At 34.3% G+C, this 19,956-nt stretch overlaps 1 protein-coding gene across 1 annotated transcript; it reads right to left on the reverse strand.

Annotated features, from left to right (window-relative positions):
- Nucleotides 1-454: 454 nt before the first annotated feature.
- On the reverse strand, nucleotides 455-11,416 carry LOC131045932 (probable LRR receptor-like serine/threonine-protein kinase At1g56140). The gene is made up of 8 exons (XM_057979581.2): nucleotides 10,867-11,416; nucleotides 10,617-10,734; nucleotides 9,752-10,200; nucleotides 9,539-9,663; nucleotides 8,736-8,949; nucleotides 8,409-8,640; nucleotides 8,040-8,190; nucleotides 455-881 (listed from the first exon to the last, which is right to left on the reverse strand). Exons 1-8 carry the CDS (start codon nucleotides 11,285-11,287, stop codon nucleotides 534-536), a joined length of 2,058 nt encoding a protein of 685 aa, XP_057835564.1. The 5' UTR covers nucleotides 11,288-11,416; the 3' UTR covers nucleotides 455-533.
- Nucleotides 11,417-19,956: the final 8,540 nt, after the last annotated feature.

Consider the following 19,956-nt stretch of genomic DNA (forward strand, 5'->3'; position numbering starts at 1 on the left):
ATGTATGCTCCCTTGAAGCTGTTTTAGTCGTATGATTTGTTATTTTTCATTCAGAATTGATTCCTTGTGTATTATTTTTCTCCTTATTACTTTATTTAATAAAAAAATTATAATAATTAAAAATTACAACAAATATTTTTATTACAAACAATACTCCACTACATGACACTGGTTGTTTTCATCCTCATTACGATCAATACATTAAAGCTTTTCACACATTTACACCTACCCTATTGCAAGACAATTGGAATAGACCTTAAATTTACAAAGAAAGAAACTATCAATATTGAAATGCTGAAATTCTTTGAAAAAACCCTTTAGGTAGTTTGTAAGAGTTCTTCCTTCCTCGGCCATTCTATATGGCAGTAACCAGCAGTATGCACATTTCTTCTACTGCAAATAAGTAGGTGTTTGTACTATTGTGTTTAAAAATATTGTACAGTGAATCGGATGAGTGCATCAACTAAACATGGAATGTTTCATTTAGTAGCATCCAAATTTAATCCAATCTATAGGGAGATCAATTATAACTCTTAGCGTGGAAAGAGAGATACACTAATGGATCCATGTGACGTTGAGGAAGAAGCTCCTGAAGTTGAAGATGAAGTTCCAGCAATTACCGGGCGAGGCGTAGGAATTAAGTCTTTTGAAAGATCCAACAAAGCCGGTGGAGTGGGTACATCTGAAATCTCTGAATCATTTGTTAACATTGACAAAACATTAAACATGGATGGTCGCTTAGTAGGAGAGCCTTGAGTGCAAAGAAGTGCAATGTGTATAACTCTTAATATTTGCCTTTGCTCGTTTTCAGATAAAGTCTCTAACTCCAGTTTTGGATCAGCAATGCTCAAGCTCTCGTTTGTTTCATATGAATTCCAAGCCTGCATCAATCAAAAATAGATTAACATCATCAATGAGTGTTGCAAATGAAACGAAATAGTATATTTTGTTATTTCCCAGATAAACCCTATAGGAAGATTATTTGCGGGCCAAAAATTACATACAAAAATTTCCATTTGCATCATTTGCAGATTTCAACTTTAAGAGGTATCTGAAATTCAATTCTTAAGTTCTAAAAATCTGCAATTCATGTTATGAGATTTCCACAATTCATGCTGTATTTTTTTGAATTTTTCTAGATTCAATTGTATGTATTTTTTTTCCCACAATCGAATCCAAAAAAATTCAAAAGAAAACTACGACTCAACTACTTTCTTGAAAATCAGGTTCAGCAGAATGTGATCAAATTCTGTGTTGTATCTGATGATCAAGAAAATGTGAATTTAGATATGCTTTTTTAGCTTTCTATTTGATATGTGCATTGATTCATATTTTATGAGTACTGGTACAAAAGAATCTTCCTCTTAGCTCTCATTGCTATCAAGTATCATGTTTACAAGGATTAAGCACCAAGGTTTCCCAGAAGAACACCTATCAAGTGACTGAATTTCTCTCACAATCAAACCCCTTAGCTTCCCAATCCATTTCCAAAACCTTTAGAAACTGTTGTCTTATAAACCGATTGTTATGGAGCTCCCCAGCTCTTCCATTGTTAAATGTACTGTCTTGATGCAGACAACCTCTACTGCTACAACTTAGGTAACCCTATTGCATGTACAGGATTGAAAACAGCAGAATAGAAAACAAATACAGTGTAGATGAGCAATACCAAACAAAAATCAAGCAGACCAGAATCAGAAATGAAAATACAGTAAAGATAAGCAATACCGAACAACTATCAGCAAAAACACAGATCTCTTATTATCAGAAAATGAAAACAACAAAAGCCTTTTTTTTTTCCCTCGCTAAATCTGCCAAAATAGCTCTAAATGGACTGCAAGAATAGCAACATATAAAAAACTCCTCTTTTAGCTCCTCTCTCTACAGGTCTATCACAGCTGGTTTCAACTTTCTACCATCTACCAAACTATTGAGGCAACGTCTATCCAGCACCGAGAATTTACCATTGATCTAATTTAATAATTAAATGAAAAAAAATACTTATTATATTTTATTTTTAATTATTTTAAAAACATGGTCAAATGTAAGTCTGGATGCTGCATAGACAATGGCAACTATTGATGTCTGTTTTTTTTTCCTTGGAAACAAGGTAGTTTTTAGTAAAGAAGCAGAAGTCGTGAAAAAACTTGAACTTTTATGCTGAAGTGCACTACAAAATTCATGGGACCAACAACTTTAAAATATTCCTAAAAATCGGACTCCAGCTCAGAACGTAAAAGAATAGATTTGAGACATGTAAACATGCACAAAAAATGGTAAACCATAATTCCATTTCACAATATAGAGACGTGTAAACATGCACAAAAAAATGGTAATAGTTTTAGTTCACCATTGTCAATCTCACCCTTTAGTGATATTGTCAATCGCACCCTGTAGCACACTATTTCTGTACACTGTATGACGCAGACCTGTCTACATGGGATAACAGGGTCTAAATGTAGACTCAATTTTTAGTGTTTTTTAAAGGCTAGTATTACAAATAATTTGTTTAGTTATCCTATCTTAATTTTTAAAATAATAAAATTATATTTAGAAAAATAAATTATACTATATTTCATGTTGACATAATTTCAATATTAATGTTTTTTAAGGTTAGACTTGCTTTCTATTCTATTTTTAAAAATTATTGATTACATTATATAAATAAACTTATTAATTTTGTGACCATAATCAGTTTCTGTATCCAATATTATTACGCCAATGTGGATTCTTTCATGATTACACTGAAAAGCAAAAGCAAGGAACATTTAATAGAGGGAGGAAAATATAACAAAAAAAAGTAAAATTCATTCCATGACTAGTAACTGCATAGAAAAGAATGTATTAAGTTCACCTGATTGTTTTTTAATGCTAGTAATCTAAATTAGAGACCACAGATGTGGTACGGTGACTGAATATTTGCTATTTCCCTTCCTAAATCAATTGAGGTCAAAAAGACACTTGTTGACTAGTCTCTCCCATAGGTACATGCCATTCCAGCCTGATCCCTCCCATATTGCAATTGCAGTCCTGATGTCTTTGCCAATAAAGAAACAAAATATATCCAAGAATATTTGAGTCTCTTCCTCTTTTGAAGCATAATAGCCGAGTATCAACCTTCTTCTAATGTCATGGGTATGACATGACCTCCTAATAGTGTTAGATGAATTTGTGATTACTATATGAGTATTTAATTTCTCGTCATGTAATCTGTAAACTAAATTTGCATGTACCTAAGTATCTTGAGTGGTCACTTTATCTCATATGAGTCAATTGACCTTGACGAGATTGATCCAGAGTGAGTGGATTACTAGATTACTGCTGCTGACGATTTTCTTGAGCCTGATGATTGGGATATCTTGGGGGAGGCAAGTTTGGATCCTCATGAAAATGAACGAGTTAGGATAGGCTCTCACCCAAGAGCTTCATCATCAAGACCTAATTGTAGAAATAGATTTCTTTATATTCATATTGTCGATTACATTGCACAACCACAACAATATGAAGAATAACTGGATGGTGACAGTTGTCAAAATGTCAATTACAATATAGTTATTCTTGTGTTTGTGCAATGTAATCAACAATATGAATATAAACAACGGAAATCTATTTCTACAATTCATGTGTTGAAGTCTTTATTTTATTTGCTTACAACATCTCTATGCTATAGAAATGCCCTTAAATCTATAAAAAAAAACAATTTTGACTCTTTTTTTAAAAATTTTATGTATTTTTTATAAATCCGATTTTTTCCCAATTGTTTTTCCATTTTTTCAAAAAAAAAAATTTTTTTGGTTTGCCCATTAATTCTCCAAACGATTAATGCTACTATGAAACTTTTTACTACTACTAATATTGATAAAAACGTCCCCATACAGATTAGTCTATGGTTATTTAGGCATAGGCAAAGGCACATATAGATTTGTATTTTACTGCTATCCTTTTGCCATTTGATAAACTTTGCAAGCAGAAACAAACCTATTCACTTGCCTTCTCATATTTGGCCAAAAAAATTTACTCTTGCAGTGTGTCTTCTCAACCCACTTGAGTGCATCTCTTAGTAGCTTGTCTTTCTCAATCCAAGAAAACAAAAAACAATCAACTAATAATTAGTCTTCAAAAAAATACATACTTCTATGGTCTTGACTACATAGAGCTCCACATATCTTGCGATTTGCATTTGATCTTTTATTTCCTGAAAAGCAACCAACTAGCAACTAGCAACTTAGCACAATAAATTTGTAGGCCTGCAAAAATGGAGATCATTTGACGTGTTTGTGGGACAACTAAGCTTGTGAATTTATGCAATTTAGAGCTTGATTATCATTAAAATGATTTTCCTTCGTTGAAGATAATGCTTCAAATATTTTAATGCTTCATTCAATTTCTCACTGAAAAAGATCACGAGTATATCTTCTTGGCTTAACACTCCTCTAATAACTACACCAGATGCATTACACTCTATTGTAATTTTTTTTCTCAAAGTTCACTATAATCTAGTGTAAATAATTGGTTCATTGTTCAAATGAAGGTAGATGGAGCATTGGACAAGCCAAGCAACATTGCTACCCACTTATACAAACCATCCTTGGTTTTGAAGGTGGTCTTCCACTCATCTCCTTCATCAATAATCACTTTTGAGAACAACTTTTGAGAAGATCTTGGTCCTTGACAAACAATCTAATATGTCATTCATTCATGGTAATGGATATTGGTGCTTCACAATGAACTTTTTAATGTTTTAAAGGCTCTAGAGTGCATATATAACCTCCTTTCTTGGGGAGAGCAAAGCAGGTGTGTCACACAGACTCATGCTTCCCTTACGAATCCCTTGTCCAATAATTCAGTAATCTGCTACTTCATTTCCTCATTATCTAGAGGAGTGAATCTATAAGCAACTTGATTTGGGAGATTGGCAGCTTGATGCATCACACTCTACTGTAATTTGTTTTATCAAAGCCTGGTATAGTTAGGTGAAAATACTTGAATTAATTGTTCACATGCAAGTAGCCATATCATTGGGCAAGCCAATAGCACTGTCCATTTATATAAACCATCCTTGGTTTTGCAGGTAGTCTTCCATTGAGCTCCTTACGAATTTGAATTCAATGATAATTGTGTTCGAGGTCAATTTTGGAGAAGATATCGACGACTTGAGATGAAATTTGAGATATCATCCATTCTTGTCAATAAGTATTGGTACTTCATAGCGATTTTTTAAAGGCTCTAGAATCTATACATAACCTCCATTTCCCTCTTTTCTTCAGGGAGAGAAAAGAAGCTAACGCACATGAACTTAGCTTTCCCTGACAAATTTTTGGGAGATTGGCAGTTGGAATTAAATGAATTTGATGCACGATGCCCTATGGAAGAGACAAACCAGCTGGTAAATTTGATGAGTCAAATCTGAATATTGATTTAGCAATTTCTGCACTTCTAATGGGACCTCTTGCTGACTAGACGTTGCCTTTTCTCTAAAAGATCAAATATATCCTTTAGAGACTCTGAAAAACTCACCCCTTCTAGCCCACCGTAAACAAGGATAGAACTATGTTTTAGTCAAGCCTTCTTTAGAGGGTTTCAAAATGTGTTGTTTCCCCTCTTGTTGTATCTATAAGTATTTTCTCTGCCATGGTGGACTGCGTTTCTGTCATATTCCCAGGGCTCGCCTAGTAACAAGTGGCAAACATCCATAGGTACTATATCACAGAGTACCTTATCTTACTAGTACCTATGAAATTTTCTATTGATCCACCATCGATTATCACTTTTCCGTACCTTTCCTTGACACTTTGCATCTTGTCTCAAGTATGTTATCATCCAATCATTGTTTGTAGATGGTTTGTTTCCTTCCACTAAGGTCCTTCATAGCATCATATTTTCTCCAGTGTCAGCCTCTAGTTCAATGGCCTGTGGCTCCTCTTCTTCTATTGACATTGCTCTTTTGAATTTTTATGATTTATTGGGAAATCTTGAGCTTTGTGAGCTTCAATGTATATGAAGCATCTTAAGGGCTTCCAATCTCCAAAAGATTGTCATCATCATCCCCTGCATCTAGGGCCCTCCCTTCCTCTAAAGTGAGGTTTCACATTTCCCTTGGGCTCTTCTCATCTGGAGGAACTTTCTTTTCATTATTCAAGTTGCTATCACCCTTCTTATTTGCCATTTGCTCTTCCAATTTAGTTTTCTCTCTGCTTTTAAGGCATGTTCATATGTCTCATCCAAGGGACCTTGACTAAGGCTAGTTTATCTTGAAGCTAAAACCTTAGGATATTAACATACCTATCTACTTCTCGCTCTTCATTCTCTTTTATATTAGTTTGGGTTTGCACCATCATAAATTGTTCTATATAGCTTTGTACCAATTGACCCCTTTGCCTTAAGTTTTGAACTTCTTTGAACAGAGCATCCAGAAATCTATCACAAAAAGAATCTAGCTCTTAAGGTGTTTCAAAATCTTGGGCTACAGCCTGATTTGTGCTTTCCCTATCTTTCCTAGTACTTAACAAATTCTCCCACCATAGAGCATCACGAGACTTCAATTTTGAAGCTGCAATTTTCACCTTTTTATGATTATCTTTATCAATGTTTTCCATCTCAAAATACCTCTCCACTCCAACTCTTGGACCTAGTCTGTGAATAAATCTGAGGTGAATTCACCTTTAAAATCTGAAATTTTAACCTTCACTTTAGATCATTGTTTGGACATAGCTTCAATGAATGTTCTACTGCCCTAGATGCATTTGAGTCATCTTAATTTATTATGGCTTCAATGGCTTCTAATCTCCTAAGCCATTCTTCACCATTATTTATCTATGGCCCTGGATTCCTTCTGCATCTTGCTCCTCAGTTCAGATGGATTCCCCCTTCTTTTGGGTCATCTTTGTTTGATTGAACCTAAATTGATGCAAACAACCTCTATTGCTGCAAATTCAAATCCTGTTCCAGGTATAGAATTGAACACAACAGAGTAGAAGAGAAATATAGTGTAGGTGAGCAATATCAAACATAAATTGAGAACAGCAGAATCAAAAGTGAAAATACAGTGAAGATAAGCAATACCAAACAGTTATCAGAAATTACAAAGAACTCTTATTATCCGAAAATGAAAACTACAGAAACCATTTTATTTGTCCCCGCTAAGTCTGCCAAAATGCCTCTATATGAACTGCTTGAATAACAACATACAAAAACCTCTTTTCTAGCTCCTCTCTGTACAAATCTATCACAGCTTGTCTCTTCCATCAACCAAACTATCGACACTTATTTGTTTTTCCCCAAGAAACAGGACAGTTTCTAACCACTACTGTTGCCCCACCATCCTCCCCCTCCCCATTTTCTCAACTTAACTTAAAATATGGGAAGAGACATTTAGTTAGTCCCAGATTTGGTGGTGCATCGTTTATCTACAATCTATCAAATTGTCATAACTATTTTCGGAACTACCAATAACATACAATGTAGATTGAGGAGAGAAACTACTTACATGAAAATAACTAAAACACTCAATTATTCTCAAAGAAAGAATACGTAATAGTTAATACTATCTGCTAGCTTCCCTCTTGAAGCTCAGCGAGCTTACAGCTTCGCGTGTTTGGCACCAAATGCCAATGTTCCATCCTTAAGAATAATATCAACGTTTGTCTTCACGTCGGATCATTCTCTAAATGACATCGGTAGACTCGATCTTCGGGACACATCTCACACTCCATGATGATCAACATTGGATTGTACTTTTTAGTTAGCCATTTTCATGATGATCAACATCGGATTGTACATTTTAGTTAGCTGTTTTGATACTTCCACAGTGTTGTAGGTGATTATTTTCTGGTAATATTCTACTTGTATGATCATTCTTGCCTATTTCAGTTATTTGTGGACACCAGTATAAATTTTTATATTATAGAAACTAATAGTATAATTTATATCATTGTATGTATGATTTTAATTCCAATAGATTCTACAAAACGTCCACCAGACTAGTGGTGAACACCATTTCATTTCCTATGTTGCGGCATAAATTTAGGAAGCATACATACCCATTGCAAAAGAAGCTCCATGGGATGCGGAAGTCCAGTATTGCTGCATTTCTTTCCACTCACAATCTCTAGGACAATCACTCCATAGCTATAAACATCTGCTTTTTGTGTTAATTGGCCATGCACAGCATATTCAGGAGCAGTATATCCACTGTAATTGATAAAAAAGTGTGAGTTTGCGAGATTCTATAGTACTTGGAGTATTACAATGCAAACTTACGTCAGTAACTAAGAAAGAAAATAAATTATACTGTAGTCCATAAATGGTAAAAGCATCTCAAAGGGCAGTGAAAATACTGCTAGCTTAGAACAAGAGGAGCACTTCATGCATTTCCGAAGGAAAAGTAAATCAGTTAGTTAATGACTTACATGGTTCCACCCACCCTGGTTGTAAGATGTGTCTTATCTTCTGGGAAAAATTTGGCCAGTCCAAAATCTGCTATTTTAGGTTGCAGGTTTTCATCAAGAAGGATGTTGGGAGTTTTGATATCTCTGTGTACAATGGGAAAGTGAGAATGTTCATGCAAATATACAAGACCACGAGCTGTGCCTGTTATTATTTCGAAACGATCTATCCATTTGAGACAAATTCCCCCCTGCCCTGTTTGTTTCCAGAGTTTCAGTCACCATGGAATGAGAATATGAAATATTATACTTGGAAATCAAATCTTTAAAGAAGCGAGTTGAACTCATTACCAAACAAATGCTTGTCAAGGCTCCTGTTTTGCATAAATTCATAAACTAGGAATCGCTCCTGCCCCTTACTGCAACACCCAAGCAAACGGATGAGATTTCTATGGAGAAAACCACTAACAATCTTAATTTCCGTGTGGAATTCCTCCATGGCTTGTGTTGATTGTGTTACAAAGAGCTTCTTCACAGCAATCTCTTTTCCATCTTTGAGTGTCCCCTGAAAATAAGTTCATGGTTCATTCAGTAAAACATCTTCTAAATATCATTGTCTACTTCAAAATGTAGCACCACCTGCTCCTACGATTTATCTTGCAATCTGAAGAAGCAGATATAAGAACATCAAAATTTAGAATATCATGGAATTTTGGTGATGTATGTGTAAGCTATGTAGCCAAGGAGTAGTGTGAACGTAAAACACTCGAGAATTACTGCTCTGGAAGGCAAGAAAGAAAGAAACTGTATAAATTTCCACAAGTAATTGTAATAGATCAGTGCGATATCAAAACTACAGAATAAGGAAGAGATAGGACTCTGATTTACACTAAACTTGATGAATTAAACAGAACTAATGGGGAAATACACCAAGCTAGAAGAGTACAACCATAGCAAGTAGAAGAAAAACAAAATGAACTGTTTAGGTAGTCTACTGAACCCGCCATCCAAACGGCTAGTAATCATTTTGTCTTCATGTTTTACATAGTTTTATGTACTTTCATGGAGTATGCACTAAGGTGTTATTTATGCACAATCTAGGAAAATGGTGGAAACAGATTCCAGATAAATCTACCGACTGCTTCAAGTTTTACCTTATAAACTTCACCAAAACCTCCTTGCCCAAGTTTATTTGCAGCACAGAAGCCTTTAGTTGCTTCTTGAAGAACTTCATAATTGTAATTGAAATTAATAATTGCAGGTTCTATTTCGTCAGCACCTAAATTTCACTTTCAAAATATTAGAACTAACATAAATGGCAACTGTAACTAACTAATTAACTGATATTTTTTCAAATGTGTACATACCTAGACCTGCACCTGATTTATGTCTCCTTAGCTGTATAATACGAAACCTGCAGAAGAATAAGATCAAGAAACATAGGAAAGCTCCTCCTCCTATGCTTCCTAACAATATGGGTGTTAGTTTCTTAGATTTTCTTCTTCCTCCAGCGGATATTGATGTTATGTCACATGTTAGATTTGTTCCAGGGTCTACTCCAAGTTGCTGACAGTATGATTTGTAGCTGTCAACCCTCTGGGAAACATCCTGAGGGCTATCACATGCTGCACTATTTAGACCTTTAACAGTTTCTATGAAGCCTTGTCCAGAAACAATAGCACTGTGACAGTCAGAATTGTTCATCCAAAACCAGAGGGAAGCCTTGAAGGAGATTGTAGAGTTGGTGGATACAAGGTCTGGTTGGTTTAGTAAGTTCAAATTGAGGTAAGTCCCAGCAGCTCCATAGTTGTAGTTCCTGTACAAAGATAAGTAACCACTAATACGGTTAATATTACAAGAGTTGGAGCCTTTCAATCTTGTCTGTTATGTATAAGGATCCAAATTCAAATTCCTACAGTTCTGTGCGCATACCTCCTTGTAAACCAGTTTGGTCTTTGGTATGGATTTACATTTAAACCTAATTTAAAGTTCTAATGAATATAATTCAGAAATCTAAGTCCTATATATAACTGAGCAAACTATTTGGGACGACACTTTCTATGCATAGGCAGTGTTTGTTTCCCTTTAAACTTGAGATTATAGATCAAATTAAGAAGATTTCCACCTTTTGAAAGTTTTATAGATTATAAGCTCATTATTTTCACAATTAATTTAATTTTACTGGCAACTAATTCAAATAGATCAATGAAATGCAAGTGCGAGAAAACTTACCAACTTAACTGTAATGGACCACGCCCGTAATATCTCCTTCCATTGGCGCAGGGATACGTAGTGTTCGTCTCATCACAGTCTATCACACTTTTATTGGTTGCATTGACATAGCAGAAATCTGTAGTTCAAGAATCAGAGTCAACAAGATTGGAGCGAAACAAAAGCCTATCAACGTACTTTGTAAAAGTCCTTCAGTCTAACCAAAAAGGATTATCAGTAAAACATAGAAAAAAATTGTTAGTTGGATCACCTCCAATCTGGAAAACCACATTAGCTAAAAAAGCTCCCACTTCTCTCCTGGCAATCTCTGTTGATCCTGTGCTTCCAAAACCAGGAAAGGCATTTGCTGCAACTCTAAATGAATTGAATGTATAGAAATCCTTCCCCTCACAGTTGTCTGAGGCACCAGACAGAATACCATTAAATAGTTCTATGGTTTTGGTGTCATTAAGAACATTAAATGCCCCTGAGGAGGTATTGGAACTCTTAACAGTGCATGGACCTTCCTTGCAACCTTCTCCACAGTAGGCTGTGGTGGTTCCACAATACCCATACTGGCTACAACAGATATCACTGGAACACCCACATTTCTGACAAGATATCACCTGCACTAAAACCAATAATGAGAACAGGGTATAAACCCAATCGAGGTAGATTCCCACAGAGATCATCTTTATCTATAACTAGCTAATAAATCTAGTCTAGAATGTAGTCATCAGTTGTGTTATGCATATAAAAACCACAGAGCCATCAGTTGTGTTATGTAGCCATCAGTTGTGATTTTTATATAGTTGTGATTCTATTTTATAATTTATTTAATAAATATTTTATTTATATTGAGGGCATTATACAACCACAGAGCCACCCATACCTAAAGTCAAAGACTGCCGCGTTCTTTTGCAGATTGGATATAAATGTATTCTGCAATTTCTACGCGGGAAAGAAACGGCAGTAAAATTAATATCTGTTTGGTCAAGCACGGCCGGTGAAAAAAATTATTGAAGCACGGCATACCTTTTTTGGACTTTTTGATCAGGTGAGAACAGGCCTGGAATTTGACAGGCTATATGGCCGTTTTTGTACTTTTAGACTGTATATTACAACTAATAAAACTAGTGGACCTAAGTACCGACACGCTATTTTTTCCACAAACCGTATATATGACACTTAAAATTATTAATAAGCCGTAAAATATTATAATAGGTAATATATATTGATATATATTATTTTACAATGTTTATTATAAATATATGAATTTATTTAGAATATTTTAAAATGGTATGATTAAGATATAATTATTTCTAATTTTATATTATTTTTATATGAATTTTTAGTATGTTTTTCTTATATAAATTTAGAAATTTTGTCAATTTAGTTTTTAATATTTTTTAAAGATTGTCTTAAATATCAATATAGAAACTTCTAACAATTGAAATGATAAGATATAATCATTTCTAATTTTTTAAAATATTGTAATAAAAAAATCTAAAATGGTATCTATTTTTATAATAAACAAGATTTTTGGGTTGAATTTAGAAACTTAAAAGTAAATTTAAGATTTTTTTAGTGCATTACTAATTTATCATTGTTTTTCAAAGTTTTACTTTTTTTTATGGAATTATTTCTTTTCACCTCAATTGAATTTTATTGGAACTTCAATTCTATGAAGCTTAAAGAATTTATATTAAACTATTCACAAATTAAAAAAAAATTGACACTTAACATTTTTTTAAAAACGTAAAATGAAAGACATTAAAATTACTAAACCGTCATAAAAAATTATATGACAGGCAGGGGTGGCCGTCCGTCAAATTCCAGGCCTGGGTGAGAAGAGGGAAGCCTCTATTCTGGTTTCAAAATGTCAGTAGGGATTGACGTGCATTTTACACCGTCGATCGATTTTGTAATAAATGGTTGTGATTGAGTAACTTGTCGTTAACACACTGTATGAAAGGTCTGTTTTAGACCCAGAATAGCTTCAGCATGATAGGAGAGGATCTATTAATGAATAATATCTACTTTCCACAGTCTATATTGTTTCATGCTTTGACTTCTAGATTTGATTGTTGTAAAAAAATTTACATATCAATGTTTCGATCATAATCAGGATTTATTAATTGAATATATTCAATAATTGCAATAATATATATTAATTTATTATTTAATATTTTTAATATTAGAATAATAGTTGGAGAGGAAAGTAGAGATATGTGTATGGAGATGGAGATATTAAAGAAAAGGGAGAGAGAATAAGAGGACATGGGAATAAAAAGAGATGCAAGAGATAAATGTATATGTATAATAAGTTTCTATTTTAAAAATAGAAAGTTGAGGCATAATACCACTTTTATATATAGATAACATATAAAATTGTATTTGACCATTCATATAAAAGGATGAAATTATGAATCAAATTTAACACTAAAATATACTTTTAAATAATATATTATATGAAAATAGCTTCCATCAAAATTAAATAAATAAAATACATATGTTTTTCAATATTACAATAGTGAGAAGAAATATTTTAAAAAATCTTGATTCCTAAAGACAAAAATATTATGTCAATAAATGTGTTATAGATAATACTAAAATTAATTTGTGTGTGAAGAAAGAGGGATTTTTTTTTTAAGAAATAATGTTTTTGATTAAGTAAAAACAGGTTTTAAGGGATCCGAAACCCGATTACATTCGAAATTTTAAGAAATAATGTTGAACATAAAAAAAATTGGAAATGGAATAAAAATAAAGTTCCAAAAATAAAAAATAATGTTAAACCTTAAATATATGTGCAATATTTTTATAGTGTATACCTATTAAGCTAAATATTTTGCATAGCTCAATCAACATATCAAAGAACTAACTATTTTTCAACAAATTACTAACAAAAATTAAAAAAATTGAAGTCAACATTACATAATAAGATTAAAATTTGTATTTATATAAATTTGTAGGTAGTTTAATTTTTTGCTACATTTTTCCCATCCAAGTTGAATACTTGTAATATTTAGAAAATAGTTTAAAATATTTTCTAATTATTATTTAATTGATTCTACCTTTCATTTCAATATATCTCAAATCATTTCAATAAAATAATAATAATAAAATTTAACATTAGATTTGCAAAAATATATCATTATTTTTTTCCCTATACATTCACCAACCAAATTACACCTTATGCGCATACTTTTTTTTTTGATAGGTAATAGGCCGAAGCTGCAGTATTTTGAATTATTATTATTATTATGTTTGATTAGATTGACCCTAAACCTTCCCCATTTTTATGGAAGGCCAAGAGTCACAACTTAGAATTCATTTTAGATGTTCATATTGGGAGTTGAACTTGGGTCTCCACAGTGAGAACTCAGTGTTTTAACCAATTAAGCTCAACCCCTTGGACCACCTTATGCGCATACTTATAAATATTAAATAATTTTTTTTTTAATAAAAAATTAAAAATCTTACTATAGGATATATGTGTGGAGTCCACTCACTAAGGATTTGGTAATTAATGTAGGCAAAAGGATTAAAGCAAACATATGTCTCTCCTTGTTTTAACTTTCTCTACTCTCTTATTACCATGCATTTCCCCTAAACTTGCTTTTTATTTTTCAAAGAGCACACATGTCAAAATTATGGGAAAGAATGTCTCAAGATGAGAAGGGAGCTATCACACATTATGGGGCAGAATTGCTAGGAGTTTGCAGTTTGTATGATTTGATAATATGCAACAGTTTAAAGGCTTGGTTGAGCTCAGGGAACATTACGTGTCACACTTATAATGGTCAGATTGTAGTGGACTATGTTATAAGCTCAAAGAATCTTGTGACAAGTGTAATAAATATTGTGGTGAAGGAATGTCCCATAGAAATAAAATCAGATCACATCCCAATATATGTTAAGATTGGCATGCAAAATGACAATCAACATCAAAAGGAGATGCAACAATTAGAAAAGAAGGAGGTCACTCAAGGAGTTATCCTCTTGACACATGAAAATCAAGAAATCTTTCAAACAATACTCAAAAAACAACTGCAAGAAGAGGGTGTTAATGGGTTAGTCAAATCAAACAAATAAATGATCGGTAGCATAAAGTTGACATCTATAATTCTCGGGGCTCTGAACTCGTGCAAAAGGTCTAGACCTAAAAAGGACAATAAGAATAGCTTCCTCGCAAACCCATGGTATGATGAAGAATGTAAGGCAACAAAGAAAATGGTCAAAATACGAGGTAACAACAAGGAATATACAGAACTAGTGAGAATGAAAAAAGAGGAGTACATGCAAACAAGAAGAAAAGAATTGATTAAGCTTGGGAGACAAAATCCAAGGGGCTTTTGGAAAGAGTTGCAGCAAAGAGACATAGGCAAAAAAAAAAAATATCACAAATCTTCAATAAATAGAATATGCAAAGCAGCTATATGAAAGAGATCAAGACAAAGATAGCCCTCTGATGATCAGATCAAGAAGTAAACTCTTTTCCTTAGACAATATTAGAGAAGGAATTAGAAAGCTTGCAATGGGTAAAGCTCGAGACATAGATGGCATACATGCAGAACATTTAAGGTGGGGATTAGAAATCCTCATGCTTCACATCAAAAGAATATTCAATGGAGTCATCTAAAATGGGTTTCCAACAAATTGGTCACCTAGTGTGATCATCCCTTTTCTCAAAAGCGGTGACATCAATGACCCCTCAAATTACCGCACTATAATGATCAATCCTCTCTTCGGTAAAAATTTTAGGAGCATGATACAGAGGTGAATCAGTAGTTGGGATGAAAAGGAGGGAAAGAGAGCAAACGGGAAAGCGGGCTTTAAACCAAAATATTCTACCATTGATCATTGCATAACACTCAAACACTTGATTGAGAAGGCATGGGATAAACAAGGAGGGAAAGTCTTTTGTTGTTTTGTGGACTTCAAAAAAGCTTTTGGCACAGTACCTAGAGGTAAATTGTGGAGTAGAATGGAAGAGTTGGAAATTCCAGTACAATATAGAGCTGTTGTTCATAGATTGTATGACCAAGTTTGGGCTAAGTTATGAACAAAATAAGGACTATCAAAATGTTTTAGAAGTGACATTGGGGTCAAGCAGGGTTGCCCATTATCTCCTACCCTATTTGGGCTATATATTGACAAGTTAGAGGAATGGATAGACAAGTTTGGGGGTGGGGGTGTTCATCTTACCAACTATGTAATCAAGCTGCTTTTATATGTTGCTGACCTTGTTTTAATGGCAAAAACAACACAAGATTTGAAAGAACACTTGAAGGCTCTAGAACAATTTTGCCAAGAGGTGGGGATGCAGGTGAACACTAGCAAAACCAAGGTCATGATCTTTACCCTGAAAAGAAAGAAGGTCCATAGAGAATTTGTCTTTGAGGGAAACACCTTACAAGTGGTCAATGAATATAAGTACCTTGGCCTAGATTTTCACAATAAACTCAATTGGGAAACATGTAAAACAAAAAGGACCCAAGGAGGATGGAAAGACTTATATTCACTCCAAAATAGATGCAAAAGAGCAAAACGATGGGATTGGAAAACTAAGAAAACTCTTTTTGGGCTTCTTGTGGTTCTGGTGGTATTGTACGAATGTGAGGTATGGGGCAGCAATGCTTCAACAAGGAAGTGGAGGCAAATAGAGAGATTGCAAAATCATTTAATTATGACCAGTCTCAAGATTAAATCATCTATCCCATATGAGGTTGTCCTAGCGGAGGTGAGGCTTTCCCTATTGAGGCATCAACTATGTTTTGATTGCTAAGCTACTTGAGGACGTTAGAAAACATGGAGATACATCGCTGGCCAAAAATGGCAACAAGGGAGAAATTAAATAGAAGGAAGAGCACATGGATGAAACAAAACTTTAAATGGATGAATAAATGGAGTATTAACCTACAAGACTGTCTGGATAACATTGGAGAAATTAAATAAATACTTACAAGAAAAATTCAAAGAAAACATGTGGGCATGTCAATTGGGGAGGAAAAAAGAATACTATATCAAACACTTCAATCCTACACATGACCATACACAAAATAACTACATAGGAATGGACATAAAGTGGAAGGCAAAAATGCTAATTTCTCAAATAAGGACCAACTCACATCAACTTAGATGTGAAACTGGGAGATGGATGATAACCAAAGAGGAATGGGAAGATAAAAGGTGTAGATATTGTATGCAAGGGGTGGTGGAGACTGAATGGCATTACATCATGGAGTGCCTAGCCTACAGTGACATCCGAAGTAAGTATGTTAAGACACTAAATGTGAACACCTTAAGTAGTCTATTTGACGAAGAAAAGATACCAAAAGTTGCAGAATTCCTAATCAAGTTACACATCAGAAGATCCAAGATGCAAAAGGAGAAGGAGAAAGAGGTTTAACAGTTTGGATTTGTTCGGGCTTTGCATGCCTTCTTTGCTAGCTATCTGTGGGTCCCATAGGCTGTTTGGCCTCGTGGACATTATTGAAAACATTCATTCATTAATGCACTTGGCAATAATTTCAATACGAAAATGTATAATACACTGAAACTTTCTACACATAAATGTATTAATAGTTGCAGACTATCTGTAGAAAACTTGTGTTGATTTCCAAAGTAATTAATATAGTAAGAAATAAATGTAATTTTTTTTTAAAAATTGAGTTTTCTACTTACTCTAATCAATAAGAAAACAGTAAAATAACAATTTTACAATTATTTAAAATAAAAAATTAAATCTAAATTATAGAATTTGTATTCAAAGATTTTGATTCTATAAATTGATTGGTTAAATTAATTAAAGAAAAATATTGCACGAATGCAATAGTATCCCACGTTGCCAAGAACTAATAATTGAAAGAAATGTATCCTTTAGATTTAAAAAGCAATAAATTATGTGATGTCAATATCAACAAACTAATAAAATGACTTAATATACAACTAATGGTCTACTCTTTTTAAGATCTTGTTGGACACCTCCAAAATTGTTTTTGATTAAAAAAGCAGTGAGAACCAGGGCGATGACCCTTTACATAGCAAGAACTATACATAACACCATAACAGCACTAACAACAGTCATTCCAAAATAAATAAAAATAAAAAAAGAGTTTAGAGCAACAAAACAAGGGGGACCCCCACCAAAACAAAGACCAAAAGGAAATCGACTAGGGTCGACTTATGTACCCCGTTCATCTTAATGACCCTATTCTAGTCATTATACAAAAAATTATACAACTCCCTGGCTTCATCTTTATCCGCATCATCAGTAGTAGTGCGCTCTCGTAGAAGGGAGAGGGTTAACGTCGAGCTATGCAACACCTGCAGACATAATTTGTTAACACTAATGATTTGTTTATCGCGTTCATCCATCTCTTGTTTGATTGCCTTTATCTCTTCCCTGATGTCCTTAACCTCCGGAAGTAGGCCCAAGCTATCAATGCATTTCAGAAGGTCCTTGACGTTACCGCCAATGTTCTGGAGTTGCTCAATGGTAGGGATCCCCTAGGGAATATCTTCCTCTTCTTTGCTATCCTTGTTTTTGTCCTGATTGATCAAATTTTCCACTCCTAAATTCTCCTTGTCATCCTTACGGGTCATTGCTTCCTTAGCCACATCATCCTTAGGGACAGTAATAGTTTGGACACCAATAGTGTTAGTGTCCTGGTCCATCATATTCATAACCTGATCAGGGTCCACAAGGTTAATTTCGTCCACAAGTTCCTCAACTAATGTAGCCTTCCCAACATTAGTAAGGGGGCCAGAAATGTCTTCCCGAATCCCATGCATCAACACCTTAATTTCCTCACCACCCTTCGCCCTAAACATAACACCCCCATCCTTTCCATGAGCATCCTCCTCCTCTTCATCAGAGCTTGAGACATTTTGGTTTTTTATCTTTTTCTCCAAGGAACCCGTTGAAGCAATTTTGTGGGACCTCCTCCTTCCTCCAGTCTCCAGGGTAGGGTTTTCATCTTCTAAATCATCAGAAGAAGAATTGTCAATGACAATTATTTTACATTTTGAGGGGGATTTCCCTTTGCCCTTGGTCTGAGTATGGGTTTTATCTTTCCCCGCCGAGGAAAAGGGCACAAAGTGCAGGGAAATCTCCAAGATAGAAACAAAGGAGGGGAACTGAGGGGCAGTGAAATCTTGGTTCACAAATTAAAAAAACTTGGGGAAAGCAAGGCCACTAAAGAAGGCCGAGAGGGGATGTGAAGCAGCCAACAAGGGTTGGTAAGTCATGAGCTTCCTAGGAGGGCACAGAGACGGATGGAAATTGTACAACCTGTAAATGAGGCAATGATGCAGGGGGTGAGCGACTTATCCCCATTTTTAGGGACCTCCAAAGAATGCAACAGAAAAAATGACAAGCAAATGAGATCATTATTATGAAAATGGTTAAGAAGGGGCAAGTGATAGTAATAAAATACCTTTTAGCAGCCCTCCAATGTGAAGTACTTCATAATCATCATGCAAATCTGGTTCCAAGGGTATTCTAGCTCTATACTAAGAGGGGAGGGGTGAATCAGTACTTCAAATCCTTTCTTCAACAATATCTTTACTGTTATGCATAAACCAAAAACTGTTGTAACATAACATAAAGCTAAAACAAATAAATAACAATCATACATGATTCACTCCATAACACATATATTTTGGTTACGTAGAAACTCTTGGTTAGAGAGAAAAACTGCGGTGGGGATGGCACCCACAACTTCACTACTGCAATAATAAAAAGTGCTCGGTTAGAGCTACATGTTCAGCTATTTCTGATAGCTTACCCTGTTAGGAGTATTGCGATCGTTAGATCTACCTTGCTAAAGGATTTTATAACACTTAAACTAAATGATGCACCTGGTTAAAGGCTTTACAATTTATAGACTTTGTTAGAGTCTTTTACCCTGTTAAAGGTTTCTCTTACAACTTCAAAATATTACAATAAAATCATTACAAATATCTGCAACTTTACATCTGAAATGTTATAGCAGATTCTATGTGCTCAAAATGAGATTACCTTGCTTATAGCATACCTCGGTAACCCATAGAGTAACTCGATAAACCGTTTCGTTTACTTTGTTCCTTGACTGTTCTCTGAAATCCTTCTCGGTGACCTCTGTGTCTCTGACAGTCGCAATACTTTAGTGATTCCTTATCTATTACACATGTCTTGCTTCATACACCTTTGTATTTCCATATTTTTATCCTTAATCCATGTTGTATAAATAGATCTCTTATGTCGGTGATCTGTTCATTGCTTCAATCTTATAAACATGATTTATCGATTGAATAACCATACAAAATATTTCATTGGATAGATGACCTTGAAATCATACAAAATCTTTAAGTG

This window comes from Cryptomeria japonica, chromosome 8 (assembly GCF_030272615.1).
Source record: "Cryptomeria japonica chromosome 8, Sugi_1.0, whole genome shotgun sequence".
NCBI lineage: Eukaryota > Viridiplantae > Streptophyta > Pinopsida > Cupressales > Cupressaceae > Cryptomeria > Cryptomeria japonica.